Source organism: Herpailurus yagouaroundi, unplaced genomic scaffold, assembly GCF_014898765.1.
Source record: "Herpailurus yagouaroundi ecotype Mexico unplaced genomic scaffold, PumYag 141, whole genome shotgun sequence".
NCBI classification, from domain to species: domain Eukaryota; kingdom Metazoa; phylum Chordata; class Mammalia; order Carnivora; family Felidae; genus Herpailurus; species Herpailurus yagouaroundi.
Genome location: NW_024412396.1, coordinates 71,673,525 through 71,699,557, shown reverse-complemented (window position 1 = coordinate 71,699,557; position 26,033 = coordinate 71,673,525). Strand labels below are relative to the sequence as shown.

At 59.6% G+C, this 26,033-nt stretch overlaps 2 protein-coding genes across 5 annotated transcripts in view; one reads left to right on the top strand and one right to left on the bottom strand.

Moving 5' to 3' along the window:
- The window catches only part of EVL (Enah/Vasp-like), a 153,458-nt gene that overhangs the window by 22,096 nt on the left and 105,329 nt on the right, over positions 1 to 26,033 (bottom strand). The gene's annotated exons all lie outside the window — the stretch shown is intronic.
- Positions 8,129 to 10,623, top strand: LOC121032276 (uncharacterized). The gene is made up of 2 exons (XM_040478219.1): positions 8,129 to 8,922; positions 9,040 to 10,623. The coding sequence occupies exons 1-2, from the start codon at positions 8,494 to 8,496 to the stop codon at positions 9,583 to 9,585; spliced, it is 975 nt and encodes a 324-aa protein (XP_040334153.1). The 5' UTR covers positions 8,129 to 8,493; the 3' UTR covers positions 9,586 to 10,623.

Sequence of the window (26,033 nt, the reverse complement as noted above, 5' to 3'; positions counted from 1 at the left end):
GGCCGGCCCCGCCCCTGCTCATTGGTGCCTTCGGCTGCCGTCAGACGGCGGCCAGGAGACGGTGCCTGCACACTTTTACAGACGCGACCTTCGCAAGGATCTGGCGTGGCGGCCTGGCACCCGACGGGCACCAAACCAACGCTAGTTTTCTTTCCCTGTCTCTAAACGCATCTTTAAAATTAATTAATTAGCATGTAATTGTGCTCTTTTTTAAAAGTCGGTTTTTCTGGCTATAAACAGCACGTGATGTGTGTTCGGTGCGCGCATCAGAACAATTAAAAGAAATTACAGGACGAATCCTCGTCGAGGATCTTCTCTCTCCTACTGGGCAAGGCCCAGGTCTTGGGGCCGCTCCCTCCTAGTGCTCAGGACCAGGAACACAGTGCCGCGTGCGCGGTACAGGCACTTTCCCGATTCAGTGAGAACTCCCCACTCTCTCGGCCCTGGCAGGCAGCCCCCGCGAGGACCCGTGACAGGCAAGGGCGTGGCCCGGCAAGGGGAAGTGACCCGCTCAGGGTCTCACAGACAGCAGGTGGCGGAGCCAGACTCAGACGGCCTGCGAAAGGCCACGTCTGAGGGAAGGGGCTGCGTTCCCCCAGACTGGACAGGTGTCCCCCGACCCCGACCCAGAGGCTCCGTGCCTCTACCCACTCGTCCCGGCTGAGGCACGAGGGATTCAAGACACCTCAGCTCCTGGTTCTGGGAATCAGGCCTGAGCTGCTCAGCCGCTGGCTGGACTTCTGGAAAACTGGCCCCTGCCTCGCTCCAGGGCCCGGCTTCTGCTGCTGAGCCCATGTCTGACTCTGGAGTCGCCCTTCTTCCAGGGCTGAGCCCCTGTCCTGGAGACCCTGTCTGTCACCTGGTCTGAGGACTGGAGAGCCAGGCCCCACCCTGGCGCTGAGGTCGCGGGATGCCCTGGGCTCTGCCAGTCGCTCAGAGGTCTCTTCATCTGGTGGCCTGGTCTGGCCTCGGTCACTAGGAACATTTGTCAGGACCCCAGGAGGCGGCCGACAGCCTGCACAGTGGTCTGCGGTGGTCCTGTGCTGGGGTCCCTCATTCTGCCTGCTGGGCTGGACTTCCTCCTAACGCCCTCAGCCAGCCTGTCCCTCCAGAGGGTGCAGGACAACCGTCAGGAGCCTGGCTGCTCCCAGGGGACCCTGGTCCTGGCACTGCAGATAGCTTTCAAAACAGCTGGAATTTTAGTCACGACAGAGCAGGAAGAGACAATGCTTGGCATAAGACGATGCACAAGACCTTCCACTCTTCCCAAACTAAGAAAACGTTAGTCTCTTTCGAGCTATGAGGATCCTTAACACCAGGAAGCACGGTCCCTTCATCTCAGAGGTGGGGGCCGGGGCCCGGGCCCGGGGAAGGGCCCACCAGCGTCACACGGGGTATCTGCAGGAGACGTGAGGCTCTCGCTGTCTCCGTACTCCTGGCCTATCCCACCCACTGGCCCCAGCAGCCCCAGCGGTGGAGGCAGGGAGGAGGGACAGGGAGGAACTCCTTCCGAACTGTCCAAGGCTCCTTGGGAAACCTCCTGGCACAGCGCACGTGCTTCTCCGGGGGAAACCTCAGGGTGGGAGCCCTGGGGGGATGTTCATCACCCCCATCTGTCCCGCTGTTCTTTCCAGCAAGTCCCCGTGTGGGGGGACTGGAAGCCGAGACGGAGGCGTGCAGAGTCCCCCACACCACGGAGTCACCTCAGGCCAGCCGCACCTCTGCCTTCAGGGTCCAGCTGAGCGGGCAGGTGGAGGCCCGGCCTGCTCCTCCTCCGGCTGCCCACTTGGAGTCAGTTACAGGGTCTCACTGCAGCCCTGTCACAGATTCTGAGTCCGCCCGCCTCTCCACCCCCGGGGCTGCCTCGGCATCTCTCTGCTGGGCCCGATGCCTCGGTCGGCCGACAGGACCCTCGGCTCCGCTGTCTCCCTGTGCTTCCCGCCCCTCTTCCACGCTGATGTCACAGCCTCTGCGGTCTGTGGAGAACACAAGCCTGATCCTCAGGGGCCCCGCCCCGCAGCCGCTGCCCCTGTCCCCGCCTCCGCAGCAGCCCTTTGGCATCTACTCCCTAAGTCTGACCACGTGCCGTGCTCCCCACCTCTCTGTCCTGTGCGGGGTACTGTCCGCAAGGCTCAACTCCACGGTTGCCTCTTCCAGGAAGCCTTCCCACATCCTCTCACGCTCCTTGACGCTCGGCCCGCAAGGGCCTCTGTCTCAATTTTCTCACTAACGCTTTGTGAGCAGTCTTCTCCTCCCTGTGAGGTCTTGAGTTTCTCGAAGGCAGAGACCACGCCCCTTCCTCGTCACTGTGTGCGCAGCGCCCGGCTCATGCCGGACGCCGGGGATATTTGGCTGACTTGAGTCGGGACGGTTAGAGGGAACTCGCGACCGCCAGCCCGGCTGGGAGAAGCACAGGAAGGGACGGGGCTGACCTCGCTGAGATACAAAGAAAAGCACTGAAGAGGTAAGCCATAGAAACACAAGCAATCCCCAGTTCAGGCTTGTTCAGAGAGCAGGCCGACCGGGGGACGGTTCCCGGCCAGCACCAGGACCCCACTGCTGGCCGGACGCCTGGGGGCAAGCCTCAGAGACAGACAGCCTGCCCCAGCCTCTCACAGGCCATTCTGTTCGACGTGCCCCTCGGCTCTGCACGCAGCTGCACGTGGACTTGCGGTCACTTTCTGCGGTCGCGCGGCGCCCCTCTGCACACGTACGGCAGACACTTGTTTGGGGAGATCACGTTCAACGGCCCCCTCCCCACAGGTACCGACCTGGGTGGGCCGGCGGGTGAGGCGGCCCAGGGTCGGCAGGGAGGAGGCCTGGCCAGAGCTCTGCCCCGCACGCGGGAGCCGGGCCTCGTCGTCTATAAAATGAGAGTCAGCACGAAGCCTAAAGCCTCACACAGCTGCTGTGCGGAAGAGATGCGATGCACGGAGAAGCCCCCCGTAAACCACAAAGGCCTGCGCAACATGCGCTTTTGTTAGTGTTAACGCAGACGGTCTGGGCGGCCTCTCCACGGAGTCCAAACGTCTCACCGATCACTGACCTGGCTGCGTCCCGCGCGCTCGCACGGCCCTTTACCCCAGTCGGGCTGCTGCTGCTCTCAGGAAGGCGCCTCACGGTCCACCTACAGAGCGCTGCCTTCGCTGCCGCCGCCGCCGCCCAGCTGGGCCCACCGTGGCCCCGCAGAAGGCGTTGCTGGTGTCTCTGGGAGGTGAGGGGGCTCGCCAAAGGCCAGCGGCCTCCCCACGATGGCCCCGGTGTCACAGCTCGTTGCGTGTGGGAGGTGGCCTGGGGCGCCCACCAAGTCAACCCTCACCCTCCCTCGCTCGCCTCCGACAGGTTTTGCCAAAGAGAAAACAAAGACCCTACGGGCCTCGCAGACGAGCAGGAGGGAGGAAAACGTGAGGTGGGGTGACACAGGTGCCCGTGCACGACCGGCGTGTGGGCCCCGGGGCCGGCACGAGAGCTCGCAGCGGGGGGCAGGCCGGGGCAGGGGGCCTCCCGTCTGAACACCCAGAGAGGGACGGGGACAGAGGCCCACGCCGACACTCGCCTCCAGGCCCCCGCCGGACGGGGACGCTTCCTGGGGAAGGCACTGACTCGCTGCCGTCTGGGAGGCCGCTTTCCAGACAGCTTTAAGTCCCCCCGAACACCTGCTTCTACAGAGCGCGGTGCAGACCCGGAGGAGGAGCGTTCAGCCCCACGGGTCAGCGAGCGGGGGGGAAGACAGGGGAGAAAACAAAACCGGAGCCATGGACTCCAGCCAGGGGCCCACGGGGGAGGGGCGACGCGGAAGCCTGGCCAGAGGGGACAGGGCTGGCCTTCACGCCACAGAGGCTGAGAGATGGAGCGGAGAGTCAAAGTGACTGACCCGAGGCACTGAAGTCAGCCGGACCAAAGGGGAAAGTGGGGCCAGGGGGTCTGAGGTCATCGCTGAGGGACGGCGCCTCTCCCCGTGGCTCCGGGGGGACTTGAGGCCGGCCAGTCCCACTCGGTTTCTCGCCCGTGAGCAGGGTGTTAATGATCACCACACCCTTCCCAGGGCTGTTCCGAGGTGGGATGAGACCACGCCTGGCGCTGGTACTCTCTAAAGGCTTCTATACCTTCTGTCTTCGACGTAAGGATCTGCCAAGGGCTTCCGATGCGAGGTGTGACCATCCTCAGGAAACGGAGGGGGGCAGGGGTGAGCAGCTCAAAGAGGGAAACCCGGTGGCATGACCCGGCTCCAGGAGAATGAACCAGATGTGGCCGATGCCCCACTCGCACCCCCCAGCCTCGCTGCTGGGCCCGGGGCCTGCTTGGCTGCACGGGCACCTCCTTGTGGGGACCCTGCTGGCGCCGAGCTCCCTGTCCACTCTGCCTGTACGTGCCAGGACAGACAGCAAAACGAACCCAGGCCAACAGAGTGGTCTGACTTACTGTCCAGGGACTTAACCGTTTTGTTCTCTGTATTCTCAGCACATAATGTCGTTCTTGGCATACGGTCAACACTCAGCAAATATTTGTTGACTAAACGAACGATTACGCTCCAGGCAGACTGTGTGAAGATCTCTAGCCAAATGTTGAGACTACAGCAGGCGCCACATTCTTGAAGCTCTCATCTCGTGGCTGGAAACAGTGGCCAAGCTGGGGACTGTGCCCCATAAGCCCTGAGACACTACAGCAGGAGAGACACTGCAGGTCGCCAACGGAGGTGGCACTGGGAAACCACAGATGGGATGAGGGAAGAGGGGACCCGAGTTTACTGAGCAGCTACTACGTGCTGTGCACAGGCTCTGTATAGGGTTCTCACTGCTGCTCTTCCTCCTGGTGGGCTGGAGTCCTGAGGGCCCAGCTCCCAAGGGTCCCCCGTGGGACCAGACAGGCGGTCTTTCACGTGCTGGCCTAGAGGCCTCTGTGCAGCACACGGTGCTCATGCCCGCTCCAGGCCCCACCCCAGGGAAGATGGCCCAGTCCTCCCGCTACCCCTCATTCCCACTTTCTAGTCCTTCCCCATGCCCGGCTGGCCTCTCCTGGACTGCTCCAGTGTCCACAAATCCCCTTCAGGGTGAACCTGGAGCCAGGACACGCCAGTTCTTGTTGGGGTTCTGCTCTAAGTGGCCAGGTATCCTGGGGAGTCCCTCCCATCCCTGGGCCTCAGTTTCCCATAAAGGGAGAAGGATGGAACCAAGTATCACACAGTTCTAAATCTCTACAATTTAAAAGGACAAAGAAGGAGGGGCCCCGGGTGGCTCAGTTGGTTGAACGTCTGACTTCGGCTCAGGTCACAATTCACGGTTCATGAGATCGAGCCCCGCGTCAGGCTCTGTGCTGACAGCTCGGAGCCCGGAGCCTGCTTCGGATTCTGTGTCCCCCCTCTCTCTCTGCCCCTCCCCCGCTCGCGCTCTCTCTCAAAAATAAAGATTAAAAAAATAATAAAGGGACAAAGAAGGAAATACCCCGATATGGGGAGGAGACTGTGGGATCGTTTCCCTCTTTTTGAACTTCCAAATGAGGTATGAGTAGATGCACCACCATATAATAAAGAAGCACAGGGCTAAGAGTCCCCAGGGAGGGCACAAGTGCTCCTGTGTGACTCCATCCCCGTAAGTCTGGTGCTGCAAGGCAGATGGGGGGGCCCTACAGCTCCTGGCCCGGGTGCCCACGTTAAATTATACAGCCTGAGGTGGGCAGATAAGCCGAGGCATTGCCGACACCTCCTCCTGAGAGAGGCTGTCCTTCTGCCCGTCCATTAACATTCATGAGGCTCTGGGACGCCAGCCTCCCCTCTCCTCTGGGACAGAAGGGACAGGCTAGGTTTCGAGTTAGCCTCTATAGGAAAGGCATCCCCTGGGCCTCCTGAAAAAGAGGGAACCTGAGATCCCAGGACAAAGGATCTAGCACCTGCTCAGTGATGCTTGATGGAATTTCTGGCCGGCGAAGGACAGCTACCTAATCTGGGCTGGGCAGAGTCCCAAGCCCCTCTGAGGCCCCCTCCGCCCCTCTGCCACATCTCTGGCTGGCTCCTTCTCCCTCTGGAGGGTCCCTGCATTCTGGATTGACTTAGGGTGGCGCTTTGCACCGGGGGCAGGCCTCCCAGACCAATTCCTTAGCATTCCTCCCCCTCTCGTTTCCAGGCCTCTGCTGCCGAGCAAGCTAGTGTCCGTGTGGGAACGGAGTCTGTGATCCGGGCCTGAGTCCTCAGAGGCGCCTCGCCAAGGCCACACAGGAATTGGTGGCAGAGCTGGGACCAGCGCCCGGGACAAAGGTCTCCTAGCCCAGGGCTCTGGCCGGACAAGCAGCTGTCTCCACACCTTCGCGCTTAGGAAACCAGGGTGGCGGTGCTGAGCCCCCCTCCTGCACTCGGCTCAGCAGTAGACAGATCCTGACTGCCACTGCCGTCTCCTGCTTTGATGAGAGACGGTTCAGTCGCTTGCCTGAAGTTACCCCGCGTGAATCTTCCAGCGCCTTTCCTCCCGAGGCCTTACCAATGAATCGGGGCTCACAGCGGGCTGATGCGTGAGCCCACCTGTGTTGTTTCACTCAGAGCACCAGGGCCAGCTGTCATCCGCCGGACTCCTGTAACAGACCCTCATTCCTGAGCCCTCCCGTTACGGTTCAACCGTCACCCCACGGTGACCAACGTCTAGAGCCGTAGCAGAGAGGCCAGCGTCCAAACGGCCCGTAGCCCTAGAAGGTCAGCCTGTGTAGATGCGGGAACCGCGTTTCGGAAAGGCCGCATGGTGAGGAGCACCCGCCTGGAGCCTGCAGAGGACGGGCCTTTGCCCTGTGCCGGCCTCGGTACCGGCGAGCAGCCCCACCTCCCTGTCCCTGTCCTGGCGCATGGGGCTCCTGAGGCCCGGGGGAAGGGAGGACTTGCTCGCGGGGGGAAGCGGGGCTGGGACCCAGGCTCCCAGGGTCCAGGCCAGGACACTGCCAGCCAGCCTGCCTCATCCACTCGGGCTGTGCTCCCCAGGCCACTCACTTTCCAGGTGAAGTAGCCGTTTCCTAACAAGCTCGCTTCAGGACAAAGAACCAACCTCGAGAAGAATCTCAGACGGAACGAAGTACAATGAAAATACATCGCGCCTTTACAGTGTGAGTCACAAAGCGCCTTTACGGGATTCTGGTCATTGATCTGCTCAGCTATCCAGGGCGGGGCCTATCAGACCTCTCACAGGTGGGGAAACTGAGGCTCAGAAAGGGTGAGCAACCACCTGAGGCCACACACGCCTCCAGCGACCGGCGCTGCCGGGACAGCAGCCGTCTCCCAAGCCCGGTCTGCATGCAGCTGCTTCTGTCCGTGCTTTGCAAGGCCTCCGTGAAAAACAGCATTTACCCTCTGGTCAGCCACTGGCAGGCGCCTCGTCCCAGGAAAGCTCATGCCCACAACCCCAGCAGCTGGGAGCAGGAGGAGGGGCCCGTGAGGAGCAGGGAGGAGCCCCCACGAGGAGAAGGGAAGAGTCCCGGGGAGGAGCTGAGAGGAGCCCCTCGTGAGGAGCAGGGTGGAACCCCCTGTGAGAATGGGGAGGACCCCCCTCAAGAGCAGGGAGGAGAGACCTCCTGTGAGGAGCAGGGAGATCCTCTGTGAGGACGGGGGAGGAGCCCCCATGAGGAGCAGGGAGGAGCCCCTGTGAGGAGAGGAGAGGAGCCCCCCATGCAGAGTGGGGAGGAGCCCCTGTGAGGAGCAGGGAGGAGCCCCCGTGAGGAGAGGAGAGGAGCCCCCTGTAAGGAGCGGGGAGGAACCCCCATGAAGGGCGGGAAAGGAGCCCCCCCATGCAGAGTGGGGAGGAGCCCTCGTGAGGAGAGGAGAGGAGCCCCCCATGTAGAGTGGGAGGAGCCCCTGTGAGGAGCAGGGAGGAGCCCCTGTGAGGAGAGGAGAGGAGGCCCCGTGAGGAGCAGAGAGGAGCCCCCTGTGAGGAGCGGGGAGGAACCCCCATGAAGGGGGGAAAGGAGCCCCGCCATGCAGAGTGGGGAGGAGCCCCCGTGAGGAGAGGAGAGGAGCCCCCCACGCAGAGCGGGAGGAGCCCCTGTGAGGAGCAGGGAGGAGCCTCCCATGAGGAGCAGGGAGGAGCCCCCGTGAGGAGCAGGGAGGAGCCCCCCACGCAGAGCGGGAGGAGCCCCTGTGAGGAGCGGGGAGGAGCCCCCGTGAGGAGCAGAATGGAGGCACCCCGTCACCTACAGCTCACTCTGCAAAGCACGGTGCAGTGGCAGTGGCAGAAGCAGAAGCAGCGGAAGGTCCACTCTCTGCTGACCATTCCGGGCAGGCCCCCGGGCGCAGTCCGGGGCGCAGGCCTCTCGCATCCCGGCCACTTACCCGTCCTTCCTCGGCCACCCGGCTCAGGCAGTGGGAAACCGATACGCCAGCCAGCCGTCAAATGGGCTTCACTGCCTCAATCTTTAATGAAGCCTCCCAGCTAACCTATCAGAACCGTCCTGCCTACCTGATTCTAGCAGGTTCTGGGGGCTGTGGAGAAGCAGCCAGACCCCTCTGGGGCCAGCCCACGGGCCATGGTGACACCAGGTGTCTGCCAGAAGACCCCTCCCCCCCCCCCGGCTCTCCTCTTGTCCCTTGCAGGCAGTGGGACGGGACAGTTTGGGCACGGAGCCAGAAAGCAACGGGTGAGCGGCCAAAGGCAGAAGCCCAGGCACTGTTTGCGTAGACCACCTGCTCTCCCCAGGCTCCCTGGGCGTCCCTGCTGCTGTTCCTCACTCTTCCTTCCTTGCCGTCACGTCTGCTTCCTCCCAACCAGTCCCTGCCACTCCTGCTTTCTTTCCCAGCCGGATCGGCTCCAAGGAGCTCAGTCCTTCGACCTGCCAGCAGGCACGCCTCTCTCCCACTGCCCTGGGACCCCTTCCTACTGCCACACCTGTGGGCATAGTGGCTGTTCCTTCTGCCAGGAACACTTGCCTGCACTTTCCGGGACCCACAGAGCCCAGGTGAAGTGGGTCCCTGTCCCTGTGGAGCGTTCCCTGGCTCCTCAGGTGGCAGGAAGGGTCGCTTCCCCCTTGTCCCTTTGCTGCTCCGCTGTAGCGTCCTGTACCTTTGTGCCCTAGGGAACGCGCCCACTGCCGATACCAGTTCCTCCACTGTTTACTCCACTGGACTGTGAGCCTGAGAGCAAATCCCACGCCTGTACCTTCTTGTCCCCAAGCACCCTGCGCAGGGCCTGGTGGGAAGCGCGCAGGGAACGTCTGTGTGGCCAGCCCAAACCTGGCGTCACACTCTCCTTCGGAAACGGGTCAGCCCCTCTCAGTAGAGCAATGCTAATCTCCCCAGTCCCACCAGGCTTAACGCTCTGCCCTCTACCGGTCTCCAGGGAATGCCAGCCCTGGGGGGAAACTGCCCCTCAGCTCTGCCTCCCTGCGCTGTCTAGGCCTCAGCCTCGCGCTCTCCTGAGTGGGGGTCTCCGGCCCAGGCTCGCCCCCAGGAGCCATGTTTGCAGATGGAACAGCAGGAAGCCCTTCCGTGCCATCCCTGAGCCAGGAAGCCTGCAGGTCCCACCAGTTCCCGTGGGAAATCCTCACTTTCGGACCCGAGGCCTCCTACGCTCTAACCTGCCGGCAGCCCCAGCCGCCGCCTCCAGCACCCTCTTTCGCTAGCCGGTGACTTACCTGGGCTGGGCCCACCTGCCTTTCCCTCTTCCCTCTTTGTTTCCCTGGGCGGCAAATGCAAATACGCAAACACACAAATCTATAGGGAGACACTGGACTTCAAGCAATGTGGCACACGCTGCCTAGGAGGGTCCCCTGAAGGCCGGCCCATCGTCTCCCCCCTCCGTTCCTCCCCGATGCAGGGCTCACACGGTCCCGTCTGTCCAGATCCTTCCGCAAGCCACTGACATCCGTTCTGTGGGTCTTTGGGACCTTGGGCTGGCCGGTCACAGTCCCTCTTTGGGACTGCATTTCCCTGCCTGTGGGGCTGCACTGGGGAGGTGGCATCACAGTGCGGACAGCGTGTGTCCCTGCCCGGACCCCTGCCCGGAGCGTGTGGACTAGAGGCACTGGCAGGTGAATGCGGCCCCGGCTCTGTCACTTATCCCTGGCCGTGGGCACGTTACGGCAACTGTTTTCTTATCTGAAAAATAATAAAAGGCACCCACCACTTGTCTTGGAGCGTGGGGGTCAAAAACTCGTTTGCGTCAGCCTAGACTCTTGATACGGTGCGGCCCACCGAAGCGGTTTCCTTTCCGTCTTAGGTAGTCCCCAGTGAGTAACATTTTTGTGTCCGTGAAATTCTCACAATGCATCCCAGAGGTGGTGGTGTTATCATTACCCATCTGGCCAGGGACGCCCAGACACATCCAAAACCTGCCTACATCACATGAGCGAGGGACAGAGTCAGAACCGGGACCGGGACCAGGACCAACACCGGGACCGCAGCTTCCACCCCCACGCTGCCCCGCTCTCCCCTCTACAACGGTCACACCGCGCAGGCTGCCCGGAGCAGAGGCCGCCAGGGACAGGCTCTCTCCTTCGCATTTAGTCAAAAAGCCAGCTCACGGCCTGCTGCCAGCAACGGGCCACTTCTACGCAAAAAGCAGTGTGTGTTAGGGGCGCCTGGGTGGCTCAGGTCACGATCTCACCATTCGTGAGATCGAGCCCTGCGTCAGGCTCTGTGCTGGCAGTGTGGAGCCCAGAACCTGCTTGGGATCCTGTGTCTCCCTCTCTCTGCCCCTCCCCTGCTCGCGCTCGCTCTCCCAAAAATAAATAAAAACAAACAAAGTGGCGCCCGCTAGGAAAAAGCAGCCACACAAGCTCAGGCTGCAGATTCAGAAGACCCCGGGGTTAATTCTATTTCAGCTTCGGCGTTTCCCTGACTTCCACCTGGATGGGACCTGCGGCCTTTCACACCCAGCAGCAGGGCTCAGCCTGACCTGCCTGCTTCCAGCCACTGGTGCCCCAGGAGGCCGGTGATGCAGCCCCGGTCCCAGCGTTTGCACAAGGGAGGGCAAGGACATGTGCCAAAACACAGGCAGGCAGACGGCTGGACCTGGGCACTGCTTCCGCAGTCAGGCCTTTCTGGGCTGGTTGCTCCGTCTTGGCTGATACGGCTCCGTCGGCCCTCTACAACCTAGCTCGTTAACTGTTTGTTCAACAAGGACTCACTCCCAATTTCTTACTCTGAAGGAGGCAAGCAACGGAGAGAAGTTATTTCTAGACCAGGTCACATAGGAACATCCTGGTAAGGGCGCCTGGCGCGGCTGATCTTCAGCTGTGCCCGAGACTCCGAGGTCAATGCCGGCGGGGTCAGCAGGACCCGCACCCCAGTCACTCGCGTGCTCTGCTTCTGAGGCCGGTCCCCTCCGCCCTCTGCTCCTACACTGAAATGGGCTCCCACACCTGCGGCCAGCCCTTCCAACTGGGGGCGGGCACCCCAACAGCTTGGTGGCACTCCGGCGGTACGTGGAGGAACGGAGAACACGGACCACCGGGAGCATCAATTTTACTGAAAGGTAAGGAATTCAAAACAAGGAAATAAGCACAGATACATCGAGGAGCAGGACATGAAATCCACGTGAGTCTGGAGTGTCTTCAGGCCACACCGCAGCCCACTTGGTGGTGCGGTGGGGGGGGGGGGGGGGAGGGCTCCTGGCCAGTGCTCACGCCCACCCACGTCCTTGGAGCCCAGCACTTCCTGAAACGTTTCGGTCTTTCCTGCCTCTCTCTGGTGGTCCCTTTGCTGGTGATGCGGCACGTCCCCCCTTGTGCCCCACGGGCCCACCTCCTCTGAGGCCTGCTCTGGGGCATCCACAAGGCACCCCTGACATCCTCACAGGGAACATTCCTCCTGTGAGCCTGACCCGGCCTGGCGCCTCGGCTGCCTTCTGTTCGAACTGAGTAGGTGCCTGCCTGCGCCCCTGCCGGACTCTGAGCACCTTGCGTCACAGAAACCCTGTATTTATGCTTCCGCGTCACCGTGTGGAATTCTCAAAACAAGGTGACAAGCTGTTATTATCACTCTGTGTGACAGATCAGAAAAACAGAGATTCAGAGGTGTGAATCACCCATCTAGATCGGTAGTCAAGTTGGGTCAAGATTCCTGGGAATCACGGCTACACCTTTCTGCCGCCCCGAACAGGGCCTGCGCGGCTCGGAAGCGGGGAGACAGGCAGGGGCGCCGTCAGCGCACGGTGGTTACGGAGGCCAGCCGTCAGAGCAAACCATCACCGACTCCGTCTGGGAAGAAGTCAGAGTGGCACGGGGGCGGGGCGGCCGGAGCCGATGTGCCCAGGCCTCGGGAAGCTGCAAGCCAGCTGGGAATCTGCTGGGCCCCTGCTGAGAGCCACGGCTCCCAGGCAGAGATCGCCAGGCCGTGATTCCTCGCCTCTGAAGATGTGGTTGGCAGGGAGAGGAAGCTGTGAAGGCCCGGGCCTTGGGGGCTGCTTCCTGACCGTCCAGGGGAAGGCCTATGCCTTACTGTGCTCAAAGCTGTCCCTGAAGTCCTGGCCGTGCCCATCCCCAGCCTCACCTAGTCTCCCACAGAGTCCAGGATGCGCAGCGCCCCTGTGGAGAACTCCGGCAAGTCTCTGTGCCTTTGCACCTGTGGCTGCCTCTTTTCAGAACCGCTTCTCTCTCTTCTCGCTGGCAAACTTCTATCCACACTTGGGAGACCCAGATCAGGCTTGCCCCCCACAGAGGCTTTCCCGACGGCCCTGTCCCCCTACCTCAGCCCGCGTGCCAGGCCTGTTCTCTAGGCTCCCACAGGCCCTGTGCTTCCCACCTGCCACAGCGCACTGCCCAGTTTCCCTTCTCCATCTGACCGGGCCCCGGGAACACAGGAGCCTACCTTTCTCATCTCTGCGTGCTGGGTGTCCCGCCCAGCACGGACGCCCCGCAAATGTCTGTTCGCTCACTTATCACACAAGTATCACTGTGCCGGGCGCACACGCTGCTGTCCTGGAACTGACGCACCCGGGACACGCAGGGAGCAGGAACACAGCAGGTGAGAGAACTGAAGTGGCAGGTGACGACTAGTGGATGTGTGAGCAGAGGTGGGAGGGAAGGAGCCACGGGCTACGCGGAGGGAAGAATATTCCAGGCCGAGGGGCATCAGGTCTAAGACCCAGTGTCAGGAGCAGGCGTGGCATGCTCGGGGACGCAACAAGGAGGCCAAAGTGACCGGAAGGGAGTGAGGCAGAGCGGGAGGAGGTGGGCTCGGAAGGCGCCAGGGCCGAGTGGTCTGTGCAGGCCTTGCTTTGGATTTGGGTCCGGTTCTGAGCAAGACTGGACGTCCCTGTAGGGTCCCGAGCAAGGGCTGCCCCGACCTGAGCTAGACTTGAGAAGGTTCATCTGCTTGCATATGAACATGGACTATCACGGGCTCGGCGTAGAAGCAGACAAATGAAGCAGGTGTCTACTGTGAAAACCCCGTCGCCTGCTGAACGAACATAATGGGTGAATGAGGGCAGGCCGCAAACAGGCAGGGGACAGGGCCTCAAATGCTCACACCTTGTCCCCTCCAGAAACTGCAAGCTGTACCCCAAGTTCAGCACTTGGGTTTGGGAGTCCTTGTGACAGTTACTCACTAAGATAACATGAGCTGGCGCTTGTCCGGTACGAGCTACACTTGGCAGAAGGCTGACCTGTGAAGTTATCGTTCTTGAGGAAAGAAACAGACACCAGGTGAGAAAAAGAAACGGGATGCTAGTGAGTTTTTGACTTACTAAAAGGCCCAGGCTTTGGGCCATAAAGATGGGCCAGGCCGAGTGCCCATAATAGTCAACCCAGATCGAGCTGGGTTATGATGGACAGAGCCTGGAGGCCACCAGCTGACCCAGGGGCTCGGCTCTTCTGACAGGCACTCTGGTCTGACGGGAGAGACAGGGACTGGCGATTCGGAGGCTGTGGCTATGTCCCTCCCCAGCGTGGCCTGGGGGCAAGTCACTTGCTGCTGTGAGCCCTCTTTTCCTCATCCCTAAAGTGGGGACAAGAATCCCTCACGTCCCCCTGACGGTCGCAGAGGCCGCGTGAAGACCCAGTGGGATGAGCAAGCGGGTGGCGTGTGGGAAGGGGTCATGTCCTCTCCTCGAGGAGCGGGGCCCCACGTCTTCTCCCACACCAGTCGTGCCCCTGCCCTCATTCAGGGGCGAGGTCCGAGGACGGCGTCGGGGGACAGGGTGCCCCAGGGACAATGACACCGCACTGGCATCCTCGGGGCGCTTCGCAGCTGACGGATCACATCGTGAAGAGGGAACTGGGGCGGGGGTGCGGGTGGGGCATGGCGGCCGGCTCGAGGCGCACGGGCAGGAGCCGGAGAGGCAGGCCACGCGCCGTGCCAAGCGCTGACCGGGCACCGTGTGCAGGCTGTAGCTACGGGAAACCGAGAGCCCCAAAGAAATCTCCCCATTAGCGTTCGGGCGAGAATCCTGGGGCCGTGGGCAGCCGGCCTTCCTCTTCCAGGAGGTGAACTGCAAACGAAGCGGCAGCTCTTTAAAGGGAGCTAACGGCGGGGTGTCTGGAAATTGGGGGCCCCCAAGAGGGATACAGAGTGCCGTCAGTGTACGGCGGGAGACCCCGACGTCGGGCGGAGCCTCTTCCCAGAGCCTGTATTTCAAGTCCCAAACCACCGAGACCTGCCCCACCCTCCTTGTTGGCTGCTCTTGGCTCGGTCCCACCGTGCAGCCGGCGCGGCCCTGGCTCCCTCTCGGCCCCGCGTTCCCGAACCCCCCGGGCCGTGCGGCCCGACCTCCCTCTGCGTCCCAGAGCAGGGCCCTCAGAGTCACCTTAGGAGGTGATGTCGTTAGCTGACTTTTCAAACACGCATAAAAAGCGAGTAACTTCAAACGGTTACAGTAATTCACGGGTGACAAGGCACTGCACACACGCCGTCTCACGTTACCCTCACGACAACCCTGTGAGGTAGGTGCGATGAACCCGTCGCACGCGTGGAGAAACGGTCCCAGAAAAGCGCGGCGACTTGGCCAAGGGCACACCCTCGGCACAAACCGTGCTCGGGCCCAGATCCGCCCGACTCCACGACCGACGTGCACACGCCTCAGGGCCACCAACGGCTGTAGGTCCGTGAACACGAGGCTGCTGGCCGGGGAAGGTGCCGTCCTTCGCTTAGGGCTGGTGGTAGGCGGGCCAAGGTGACGGGTGCGATTTCTGTGTGAGACAATTCTATTTGCCATGTCCCTCAATCACAGATAGCACCCCTCACCTTGCGCCCAGTTTCACAGGCTTGCGAGCGGTGCTGGTTCGGGAGCGCCGTCTTGGTCTGCAGAGGGTGGCGTGATGGCAGGAAGCGCCAGGCTACGCGAGGCACGCAAGACAGACACAGGGGCGAGGTGGCCAGCTCACCCACTCACACGCCCAGAGGTGTCCGTCCTTCCTCAGGGCGCTGGAGATGTGAAAAGCAAGGTGCCTGTCCTCGAGGGGCTCACAGTCTAAGAACCAGTGGGACAGAGGACTGCGTGTTCAGAGCCGGGGAGCGAGCCCCGAGGTCCCCTGGGGTGCCTGGAGGCTCCCCAAGCACAGGACCGTGAAGGAGGGGCAGGCCAGCAGCACACAGACGAGGAACCACAAGCAGGGCAGCGCGGACAGGGGACAGCATGGCACAGGCCGGGGAGGGGCTTATCAAACTGACCCCGGCTGTGCAGAAAGGTTACGTTGGAAGCACCGGCAGGAAGGACAGATTGAAGAAGGGAAGAGAGGCTGACCACTTAGGGTCCTGCTACAAGCCTGCAGGGGACAGACAATGAGTGCGTGGGCTGAGTCAGGGATGTGTCCCGGGTTGGGCACAGCGCACACCTGCATCGGCGTGAACTGTCCAGGGCAATCGAGCATGGGATTGGGGGCCTGCACTGAGTCCCACGACCCAGCCAGCCCCTGGGTCCTGATGTGCTCGCTCAACCTGGCACAAAGATGGCAACAGCTCTGAAGTTAGTGTGCTGGTTTCTGAGGGTCCGGAGACAAACAGGACACTTAATGACATCCAACCAGACTGGATTCCCATGTTGGGAACAGTGGTGTGAACCTTGGTGACGGAGGCAGAGGTGAAGCACGGGGCATTGGGGTGGATGAAGCTCCCACGCTGGCCGGAGAGGCTTCATCTGAGGGACAACTTTCGGACAGGAGGAGTGGGGCCTGAGCGTGTGGGGCGGCGAGCGGGGGCCACAGCAGGGGCGTTCTGGGAAGCATGGCGACGTGCCCGTCCCACCTTCTGTGAATCTTGAGCACAGAGGCTAGTCATCAGGAAGCCGCCACCAGCGCGCCGCCGTGGAGGCGGGGCGGGGCGGCCCGGCCCCGGGACACGGGAAGACGCGGGTCTTTCAGGTAGGGCCACGCCGGCCTAGGTTCTTGTGTCTCAAGTGAGGCAGAAAGTGCCAAGGGCCTGAGCAGGCGGGAGAGGAACACAGCCAAGGGTTTTTCTGTAGGGGAAGAAGGTCGGTCCTTTTCCACAGGAAGGTTTACGAGAAGTGAAATTCAGCCCCGAGCGTAAGAGGCTGGGAGGTGGCCCGGTGTCCGAGTGTGAGAGGCCGGGAGGTGGCACGGGGTGAAGAACCAGGCCTGCCTCCACGAGGAGGTGTGACCGGGAGCCGCCCGCTGGGGCTCCTTCCCGTGCCCGTGTGGCTGTGGCATCGCGTACTGATTAAGGATGAGGACGCTGGGAAAACGCCGCTCATCCCGCACCAGGGCCGTCACCTCTTGGAATGTACCAATGACGTTATTACGAGCAAACCGGGAAAGAAAAGGATATTCTGTCACATTCCTTGAGGCCAACGAAAATATGTGCCTCGTCGTGTGTTTTAATTCCCTCCGTGTGGATTTCCACTAAGCTACCACGTTTTTCTTTTTCTTTCTCTTTTTCTCAGAGCCCAAAGGGGTACAATGGATAAAGAGAACGACTCTGGCTGCAGCAGGGCGAGGTCCCTGGCATACGTGTCTGGACCCTTGGAACTCCTCAAAATGACAGTTTGAGATTCCACCATTCCGCCCAGGAACTGTCGACAAAGTTGCCTTCGACTGTGCCGCTTCGGCCCCCGCCCCTGCCCAAGCCCCCCACACCAGGCTCTGCCATTCCGGGGAGCTCCCGGGTCTGGTCGGCGCCTCAGGCCTGCGGAGGAAATCTGCCTGCTAGCACTGACGGGGGTCCGCGAGGTGTGAACTCATTTCCAGACCGCCAGCCTCCAGATCCTGCCATCAGCACTGCACTCTGCTGGACGCCCTCGATCTCATTTGAGATCAAGGTGAGGTGGCGTCACCGCCTCATTCTCCACAGGAAGGGACTGCGGCTCGGAGTCCTGGCCGGGAGGAGACAGCCTGCCTACAGTGGCCGGGCTGCTCCCGGCTCCTACCCGGGGCTGCAGCTCTGAGTTACCGCCTGCAGGTGGCCGCTGTCCCAGGCAGCCCGTCCTGCTACAGAAGTCCAGGCGCTGGGACACATGTATTCCAGTCCACCCCCTGGGGAAGAGGCTCCTTCCTCCAGCCCTGGGTACGATGACTGCCTAGGAAGTGTTCGTGGGCCCCAGCCCCCGGTGATCTGTGTGCAAGGCCTCACATCCACTGTGGGGGTTCCGGCTCGGTCACAACGTGAAGGTGGGCCAGCTACCCCTGTCACTCCCTACTGGGAAAGGCTGTGACTTTGGGGTGAGTTGGAGGTTGCTGGATCTTCTGCTTTGGAAAGTTTCTTGGGGTCTTAGTGGGAGTTTGAGAAGTGAACCTTCTGTTTTGGTCTGGGGTCTCCCCACTCTGCCCTGAGTTAACAGTAGGAAAGGTGAGGCCATGCGAAGGTGAAGTGAAGGATTCCGTGGCTCCTTGAGGCAAGAATGTGGAAGGGCCTGGGGCGCCCGGGTGGCTCAGAAGGTCAAATGTCCCAACTTCAGCTCCGGTCACGATCTCGTGGGTTCTTGAGCTCGAGCCCCGCATGGGGCTCTGTGTTGCCCGCTCAGAGCCTGGAGCCGGCTTTGGATTCTGTGTCTCCTTCTCTCTCTGCCCCTCACCCACTGCCGCTCTGTCTCTCTCTCTCAAAAAATAAACATTAAAAAAAAAAAGAAAAAAAAAAAGAACACGGAAGGTCCTGCCAGCAAGGGCAGGCTGTTCTACCACCGGGAAGGTCAGACTGAAAGTCATCAGAATCAAAAGGGGAAACAATGGACACACGAAGCTATTCTCAAGCCCTCAGGAGCATGGACTGTCACGTCTCTCCACTCTCTTCCAAAAGAACCCTTGGTCCTTGGTCCCAGAGAAAATGCTTCTTTTTTTTAAGTTTATTTATTGATTTTGAGAGAAGAGAGAGATGAACAGGGGAGGGACAGAGAGAGAGAGAGAGAGAGAGAGAGAGAGAAAGAGAATCCTAAGCAGGCTCCACACTGTCAGTGCAGAGCCTGATGTGGGGCCTGAACTCACGAACTGTGAGATCGTGACCTGACTGAAATCAAGTGGGATGCTTAACCAACTAAGCCACCCAGGTGCCCTGGAAAACTCTTTAAAAAAAAAATTTTTTTTTTTAATGTTTATTTTTGAGAGACAGAGGGAGAGAGAGAGAGACAGAGTGTGAGCGGGGGAGGGGCAGAGAGAGAGGGAGACACAGAAGCCCAAGCAGGCTCCAGGCTCTGAGCCGTCATCACAGAGCCCAACGAGGGGCTCGAACCCACGAACTGTGAGATCATGACCTGAGCCGAAGTCAGGCGCCTAACCGACTGAGCCACCCAGGCGCCCCAGGAAAACTCTGTTTTAGGAAGGAACGGGTGTGTCAAACCTGGGTCTCCAGGACTAGGGGAGAGATCTTGGGCACAGCCCCAGCTCTGCCCGTGACTCTGTGTGTGACCTGTGGCCCCCTCCCCTCACCGGGCCTCAGTTCTGTCATCTGTAAAATTACACTGTTTCACGGTGCCCAAGGTTCTCTCCAGGTCCCCACTCCTCGGCCTGCCTGGGCCTCAACTATCTGCCTCCCACACCAGCAGCGGCTTTGAGGAGGGAGCTCTTCTCAAAAGTTCACTTCCCCGGTGGCTGGATCCCCTCAGCTTGGGGTCCTTGTTTCAGGTGTCCCTAGAGCCCTGCGGTCCCAGAAGAGCGGGAGACGTTTGTGGTATGTTAAAAGAGAACGGGGTGCAGTGTGATAGAAGAGTGCTGGCCCTGGGGACGAAAGATGCAGCAGGGCTGGGGGAAGCCGGAAGCCAAGAGGCTGCACTCACGGGACACCTGCGAGTGTCTTGGGCAGGAAGCGTGTCTGGCACTCCTCTGACAACCGATGTGCTACTGTACCCATTTTGCAGATGGAGTGACTTGTGCCAGGCAGTGGAGTAGAAATCGGAGCCAAGTGGGGAACAGCACACCCAGAGAGCACGGAAGCTCCCTGCCCCGTTCCCCCCTTGTCCTGTGCTCTCCCCGTCGGGTCCTCCCCGAGTTACACCCTTTCTATTAGGCCTGTTCTCTCGTAAGTAAAACTCTTCCTGAGTTCCGTGAGCCACTCTTGAAAATTAATCAAACCCGGGGAGGGGGGCAGTTGTGGGAACCTCTGATTTACAGCCTGTTGGCCAGACGCACAGGTGACAACCTGGGCTCGACTGGCATCAGAAGTGAGTGGCGGGCAGCCTCGTGGGACTGAGGCTTAACCTGCGGGGTCTGACGCCATCTCCCGGTAGACAGTGTCAGGACTGAGTTAAGCTGCAGGGTTCCCTGCTAGCATCGCAGAACTGCTTAGCTGTGGAAACCACACACCGCTGTGTCAGAAGTGAAGGACTGCGGGCAGAGGAGACACGAAGGAGTAAGACAGGAGTGGCCTTCCTTCAACCAAACGAACATTCTTCCCACTGTGCCATGTGGCTCCTACCACACCTCCTGGTGTCCGGATGAGGAGAGGGGAGGGTGCTAATCCAGCTTCTCCTACTGACTGGCCAAGTGCTTGCTCCCTAGGGCCCTCTGGGGCTCAGTTTTCTCAGCTGTAAGATGGGCACAGACATGGCGCTCTCTACCTGGCCGGCCCTGCCACGTGACAATCAAATGAGACAGGCAGATGTGATCAAGAAGGAGACTGAATTTTGGGGCGCCTGGGTGGCTCAGTCGGTTGAGCAGCCGACTTTGGCTCAGGTCACGATCTCGCGGTCCGTGAGTTCGAGCCCCGCGTCGGGCTCTGTGCTGACAGCCCAGAGCCTGGAGCCTGCTTCAGATTCTCTCTCCGACCCTCCCCTGTTCATGCTCTGTCTCTCTCTGCCTCAAAGATAAATAAACATTAAAACAGAATAAAAATAAATTTAAAAAAAAAAGGAGACTGATTTTTACAGAACTTCTGGCCCATCCATCCAGCCTCAATAGCCTCTTTCTATTATAAACATTTTATAACTCCCTGCTATCTAAAGTGAAAGTCATAGACTATATAACGCACCTACGTAAATTAGAAGAGAAGTAATGCCTTCGGCATACTGTAAGGGAGAGAGAGAGGAGGAAGCCAGAGTAAGGTTCACACAGCAGGATGTGAAAGCGCAGAGGTGGCCCCACCAGCCAGACGCTTACACCTGCCCACAGGCTCACGGTGGCAAAGGGGAGCTGCGTGCATGGCGGACAATCTCACAAGTGACAGTGTTTCCAAAGCAGAAAGCAATTCTTGGTGACGCTATAGACAAACCAAAGCACGTTTTCTTTGGAAGTGGGTGGTAGTTGCATTCCTGGAGAATCCAGCACACGTTAAACCTGGGTGAGGGAAAAAGGAGCACTTTTTCTTAAAACAGAGCTAAGTTCTGACTCAGATCCTTGCGTTTTTTCACCTCCATGTGCTCGGAGGGACACGTACAAGCGATCCTCGTGTAGGACCTGCTTGTCACCACAAGCCGTGCAGCCCTCCCCACCCCTGCCCACCGAGCCAGTCTCTCTGCTGTCCTCCTCTCGTGCTGAGAGGCACATGGGTCACCCACCTTACAGACGGAGACATCCAGGCCCAGAGAAGGGAAGTGATGGGGCCGCACGCCAGTAAGTGTCACGCCAGGCCCAGTACCACGGCCTCTCAGTCCCTGAGCAGATCGCAGCTCACCCATCACCACACAGAGGGGGCTGCGATCGGCCACTAGCTGGTGAGAGACCTCGGGGGACAACCGACACTCCATGCTTCACATGTGATCTCCACAGAGATCACTGAGCCTCACCGAGGCCACACAGCGAATGGCGGAACCAGGACCGGAGCCAGGCCTCCTGAGTCCCAGCCCAGAAGAACACAACCTGGGGACTCTGTCCCTCGCAGAAGGCTGACTCCCTGAGCTCTAGCTGTGTGTCCCTCCCGCCCCGCCTGAGTTCTGGGGGGTAGCGGTGACCGAGGCGGGGTGCGTGTGCAGGGCCAGGATGCTGGTGCGGCTGCCCAAGCAGGAGGCAGTGGGCGTGGCAGCAGGTAGGAGGCTGGGCTGCAGCACGGCCCACGGAGGGCTGGGCTCTCCAGAGCCCGGGGCTCCCCCGAGTCTGCATCCCCCGTCAGCCACACAAGCAGCTCCACGGTCAAATCGGAGTTCTGGGGAGAAACCTAAACTGAGTATCTCTAAGATCCTTCTCCTCTTTAAGCTTATTTCTAAGTACAGATAAATATAAGCTCAATGAGGGAGCAAGGTACCCACCTGTGTGGTTTTTCCAAGGGAACGGCCACCCTGCTTTCCCAGGGAACTGCTGGGAATCATTCAGGGAGATGCTCTCTCTGCCGAGCACCTGACTCCCAAAGCACAGGGTAAAGATCACAACTGTTCCTGTTCCCGTGTCTATTACTTTTAACGCACAGGTACTTCACCTCACCGTAACGGGAGCGTCGCAAGGTTATGAGAAGTTGTCCACGAGAAAGGGGAAAAAAGGGAGGCGAGAGCCAAAGGGGACTAGACCCTACAGCGGCCCGGAGCACCGTCCCTCGCTGGCGGCACGGCTGTTCTGCAGACACGCACCCGCTGCCGGGGCAGGCGGCATCACGTCCCCCGGGGTTTTCACAACCAAACCAAGAGGTCAGCTCCTCAGTCAGGAGCCGTGACAACTGGGAAATAACTCACAGTCCGGGACAGAGCCATCAGCATTACCAAATAGGAGAAAAGGAGCACCAAAGCCAGGGACCTGATCAACAGCGAGAAGTAACGACCGAGAGTTCGACAGAGAGGGAGGAGATTTAAACAACAACCACTGAACAAACAGGGGAACTTGAAGAGTAAAGTCCTCTGGGGCCGAGGAACGCAGAGGCTGATAACAGCCCCCGTGAAAAGATCATCGTGGGTTTCACAAGAGCGCACGTTTACGGGGCACGTACTGTGTGTTCTGGGCCCTGTATAGGGATGAGGGCAGCTAATCCAGGACGACTCGTGAGGCGTGGCGTAGGACAAGCATCCACTCTTTGCAGTTCAGGAGGCTGCGTGCGCAGAGAGGTCAAGCAGCTTGCCCCCCCCCACCCACCCCCACCGCCCCGCGGACGTGTGTAACTCCCGTACCATTCACACATCCGCAGCCCGCGGCACGCGGGGCCGTGAACTCCAGGCTGTGAACGCAGAGAAGGGTAACAGGCGACCCCTGCTCTCAGGGCGGGGCATTCGGGCACTTAGCGCTCCACAGCGTGTTGTGGGTGCCGTGAGTGCAGAAGCACCGAGAAGGTGCTGGGGTGCCCTGGGAACAGGGGCCTCTCACAGCAGCCAGGCTTGAGCACTACAGTTGGCAAGGGGAACGTGAACAGGGGAGCCCTGGGAGCACAGAAAGGGGGGTGCGAGGCCCAGATCGGGGAGGGGGCGTCGTGGTACACAGAAGTTCCAGGGAGAGGGAAATAGGAAGCACACAGGAAGCACAAGGAAGGAGGAAGGAATAAAGAGGGGCCGGAGGAGGGAGCCAAGAAGGTAGAGGGGGCTTCCGAGAGGAGGGCTGAGCTGGACGGGCAGGGCAGGGAGAAGCAGTGACGGAAAGAAACGTCCTCAGGGAGGGAGCAACAGCTGAAAAATGGTGGCATCCAACTCCTGGGAGGTCTAGATTTGTCCTTGGCTATGTGCCCCTCTGCCGGCTGCATATTCTGTGAGAAGACCACAAGCTCATCGGAAGGCTCCCCGTGTGCCTTTCTTGTCACTTTTGGCATCCTTTCTTTTTAAAAATATTCCTGAGAAAATTTAAAACGGTACCTTTTCCAGCCTCCTCAAACCCCAGAGCCACGGAATCCCGCCTCTCTTGGTTTCAAAGCAGGGACAGTAGCATGGTGGGTTCCAGGACCAGCAGACAGCAGGGAAATACACTGGTCAGATGTGCCCCGGAAGTGGGGGAAGGCGTGAGAGGGGCCTTTGCTAACTGGGAAACCTCCCCACCTGCCAGCTTCTGGAAGCATCTGGGTCTTTTTTAACTCTCAGACCTCCCTTCCCTCCTGTAAGAAGCCAGATGAAGGAACAGCCCAGGAATCGCTCTGTGACCGACCAGCATGATTCTAGACGCTGAACTTGAAGAAGTTCCTCGAGTGGAAGGAGAGGTGTAGAGAATGAAAGAGAACGCGAGAGGGTTTTCTTCCCTGGCTGTGCAGACACGAGTAACGATAACGATTCCTAAGATGCGGACAGCGCAGACGCGACTTCACCGCAGTCCGGTGGGGAGGGTGCACTTATTATCACAAGCCTGATTCACACCACACGAGGCCACATGCCTCCGTTCATTTGCCGAAGGAAATGCAAGAGCCTTTTTGTCATTCGAGGACGCACACACTTTGGGAGCGGGAAGCCACACGGATGTGCTCAGCCTCAGCCACGCTGTCCTGCACCTAGGACATGCACTGCTGCAAATAACGGAACCGTGAAATCCCCAACGAACGGAAGGGAAACGTCCACCTGTACTGGCTACCAGAAACGCAAACTGGAACGAGGCGTTTTCCCTTGTCTTGTGTTTACTAGGATCAGCAAGAGTGTGACTGTCCAGTCCTGGGGAAGCCTGGGGCAGAGGATGACTGTCATACGTGCCAGGAAGAGTATCAGCTAGTGCACTCATTCTGGGAGGCATTTTGGCAAAATACGCCAAAGCTTTAAAGATGTATACGTCGCCTGACTCAGAAATGTGCCCAAGAAGAAACCGGATGCACCTGCAAGATACCAAGCATACATACAAACACCCACGGAAACAAGAAGGCCCGCTGTTACCTGAAGGGGACAGCAGAAGAATGGTACCTCGTGGTGCATCTTCAAGGCACCCGATGCAATACTCTGGCCACTTAGATGGAGTGAAGATCTGACCATCTTGGCACAGAGTAACACTCAGAAGACAATGCTGGGTGAGAAAGGATCACAGACTGTATATACCAACTATCTCTGAGGAAGCTATTCGCTCACTTAGGAACATAAAACGTCTGGAAGGATTTATGGAGTGTCAACAGCACTCCTCTCTGGGTTGTAGGATTACAGGCAACGTTTGTTTGCTTGTATCTTCTACCCTCTGTGATAACCAAGGACCGACTTGCTCAGTGACTGCATGATGAGGGATCCTGCCTCCCGGGTGTGCTGGGCCCTTGGAGGGGGTAAGAGAACATTCTCTGGTTTCCGCACAGCGTCTTGCCCACTCCTAGTGACGGTCACAGGGACATGGTCCGTAAGCAGCAAACCAGAACTCAGTCCCACCCGACACCGTACACAAAACTGCTAGGACTTACAGAGATCTTGATAGGTCCGTAGCCCTGCTTTCCCACATGGGGAAACCGAGGCCCACATAGAAGCATATAGGAGCAGTTGCCTATACAAGGCTACTGAGCTGTGAACTGCTATCTGTCGAGAGAATACACTGTCAGGGAGGGAAGCCGCGCGGGGGCTGGGCTGGGCGTCCAAGCGCAGCCTGTAAACATTACCCCCTGCCTGGAAGCTGGCTTTAACCAGGCAGTGGTGAGCTCCCCCTACAGACAGTGCACAGAGCGAGCCCGGGGGAGTGCTCCCTGGAGTCGATGGCAGCGACACAGGGGTCGTGACGATGCAGACTCACCCACACAGGGGCCGTGTCTTCAGCTGTTCTCCCGCGCTGTGTGCACTGCCCAGCCCAAGCCCCTGCCGTCCCCAGCGCGGGACCACCCGCTGAGGCAGGGCCATGGAAAAAACACTGGATTTCTAGCCAGAAGCCCCAAACCTGTGTCTCAGTTCCACCGGTAGGTTCTGGAAGCCACGTTCCCCTTTGTAACGGCCCGTGTCTTCACCTCCCCATCTGAATAAATGTGTGTAACAGTGACTGGCCTAACTACCTCCTGGTAACAGAAGCCGAAATACAAGCACGTGAGAGTGCAAGGAGGTACTTCCTTAGCCAGACAAGGTCTTTCTGCAGCGCTCACCCCCCGAGGCTGTTTGATTAGTGGGAAGTTTCCTCGAGAAGGGCGGGGAAGGGGCACATGGGAGAGATGGCTAAAAAACGGAGCCTAGCTGTTTTAAAACAGAGTATAGACATTATTATTACTCTAACCATCATCTGTGTCCTCCAACTAGGCTGAAGAAGTGCCACTCTGAGTCCCGAACTCAGCACAGGCCCATCCTTGTCCATCACACCCTGTCGTGCAGACCGTATGGTCTGCGAGCCAAGCTCTGTGAAGAACAGGGGCCAACAACCTGCATGGACAACGGTGACCAGAGAGAGGCAGGAGCCTCCGTTTCCACCTACGGGGGTGACACGGAGGAGTGCGCCTTCTCCACACAGAAGACAGCCGTGCGCTAGGAACAGACCGCTCCTCCCGCCCCCCAAAAACACCTCCAGATGTCGGTTCCTGCAGAAAAAGCCCTGATAACCCAGTGATTGACTGCCCTTGTCCACAGAGACAATCCCCAAACCCAGAGATTGTGGGTCCCAAGGGAACCCTAAGCGAGCTCTGCGCCCCTGTCCTCCTCCAGAAACCGAAGCCACCAAGCTCCAGGCAATTATTTTATGTAACTTGCTAAATTAAGTTCCCTAGGCTAGGCCTGAAGTCGACCGATGAGTATGTGAACGTCACTGCTGCAGACAGACCGATGCTGTGGGTACCAAGGAACAATGTTAACAGACAGGTCTTCCAAGGGTCGAGAGCCCAACCGTCACTTTCGTGCAGGCGTTAGGCAGCAAAAATACTACTGGGTTGGGCCCATTCTTTCTCTAGAGTAATCTTAAGAATCCCGGCCCTAGTGGGCCTC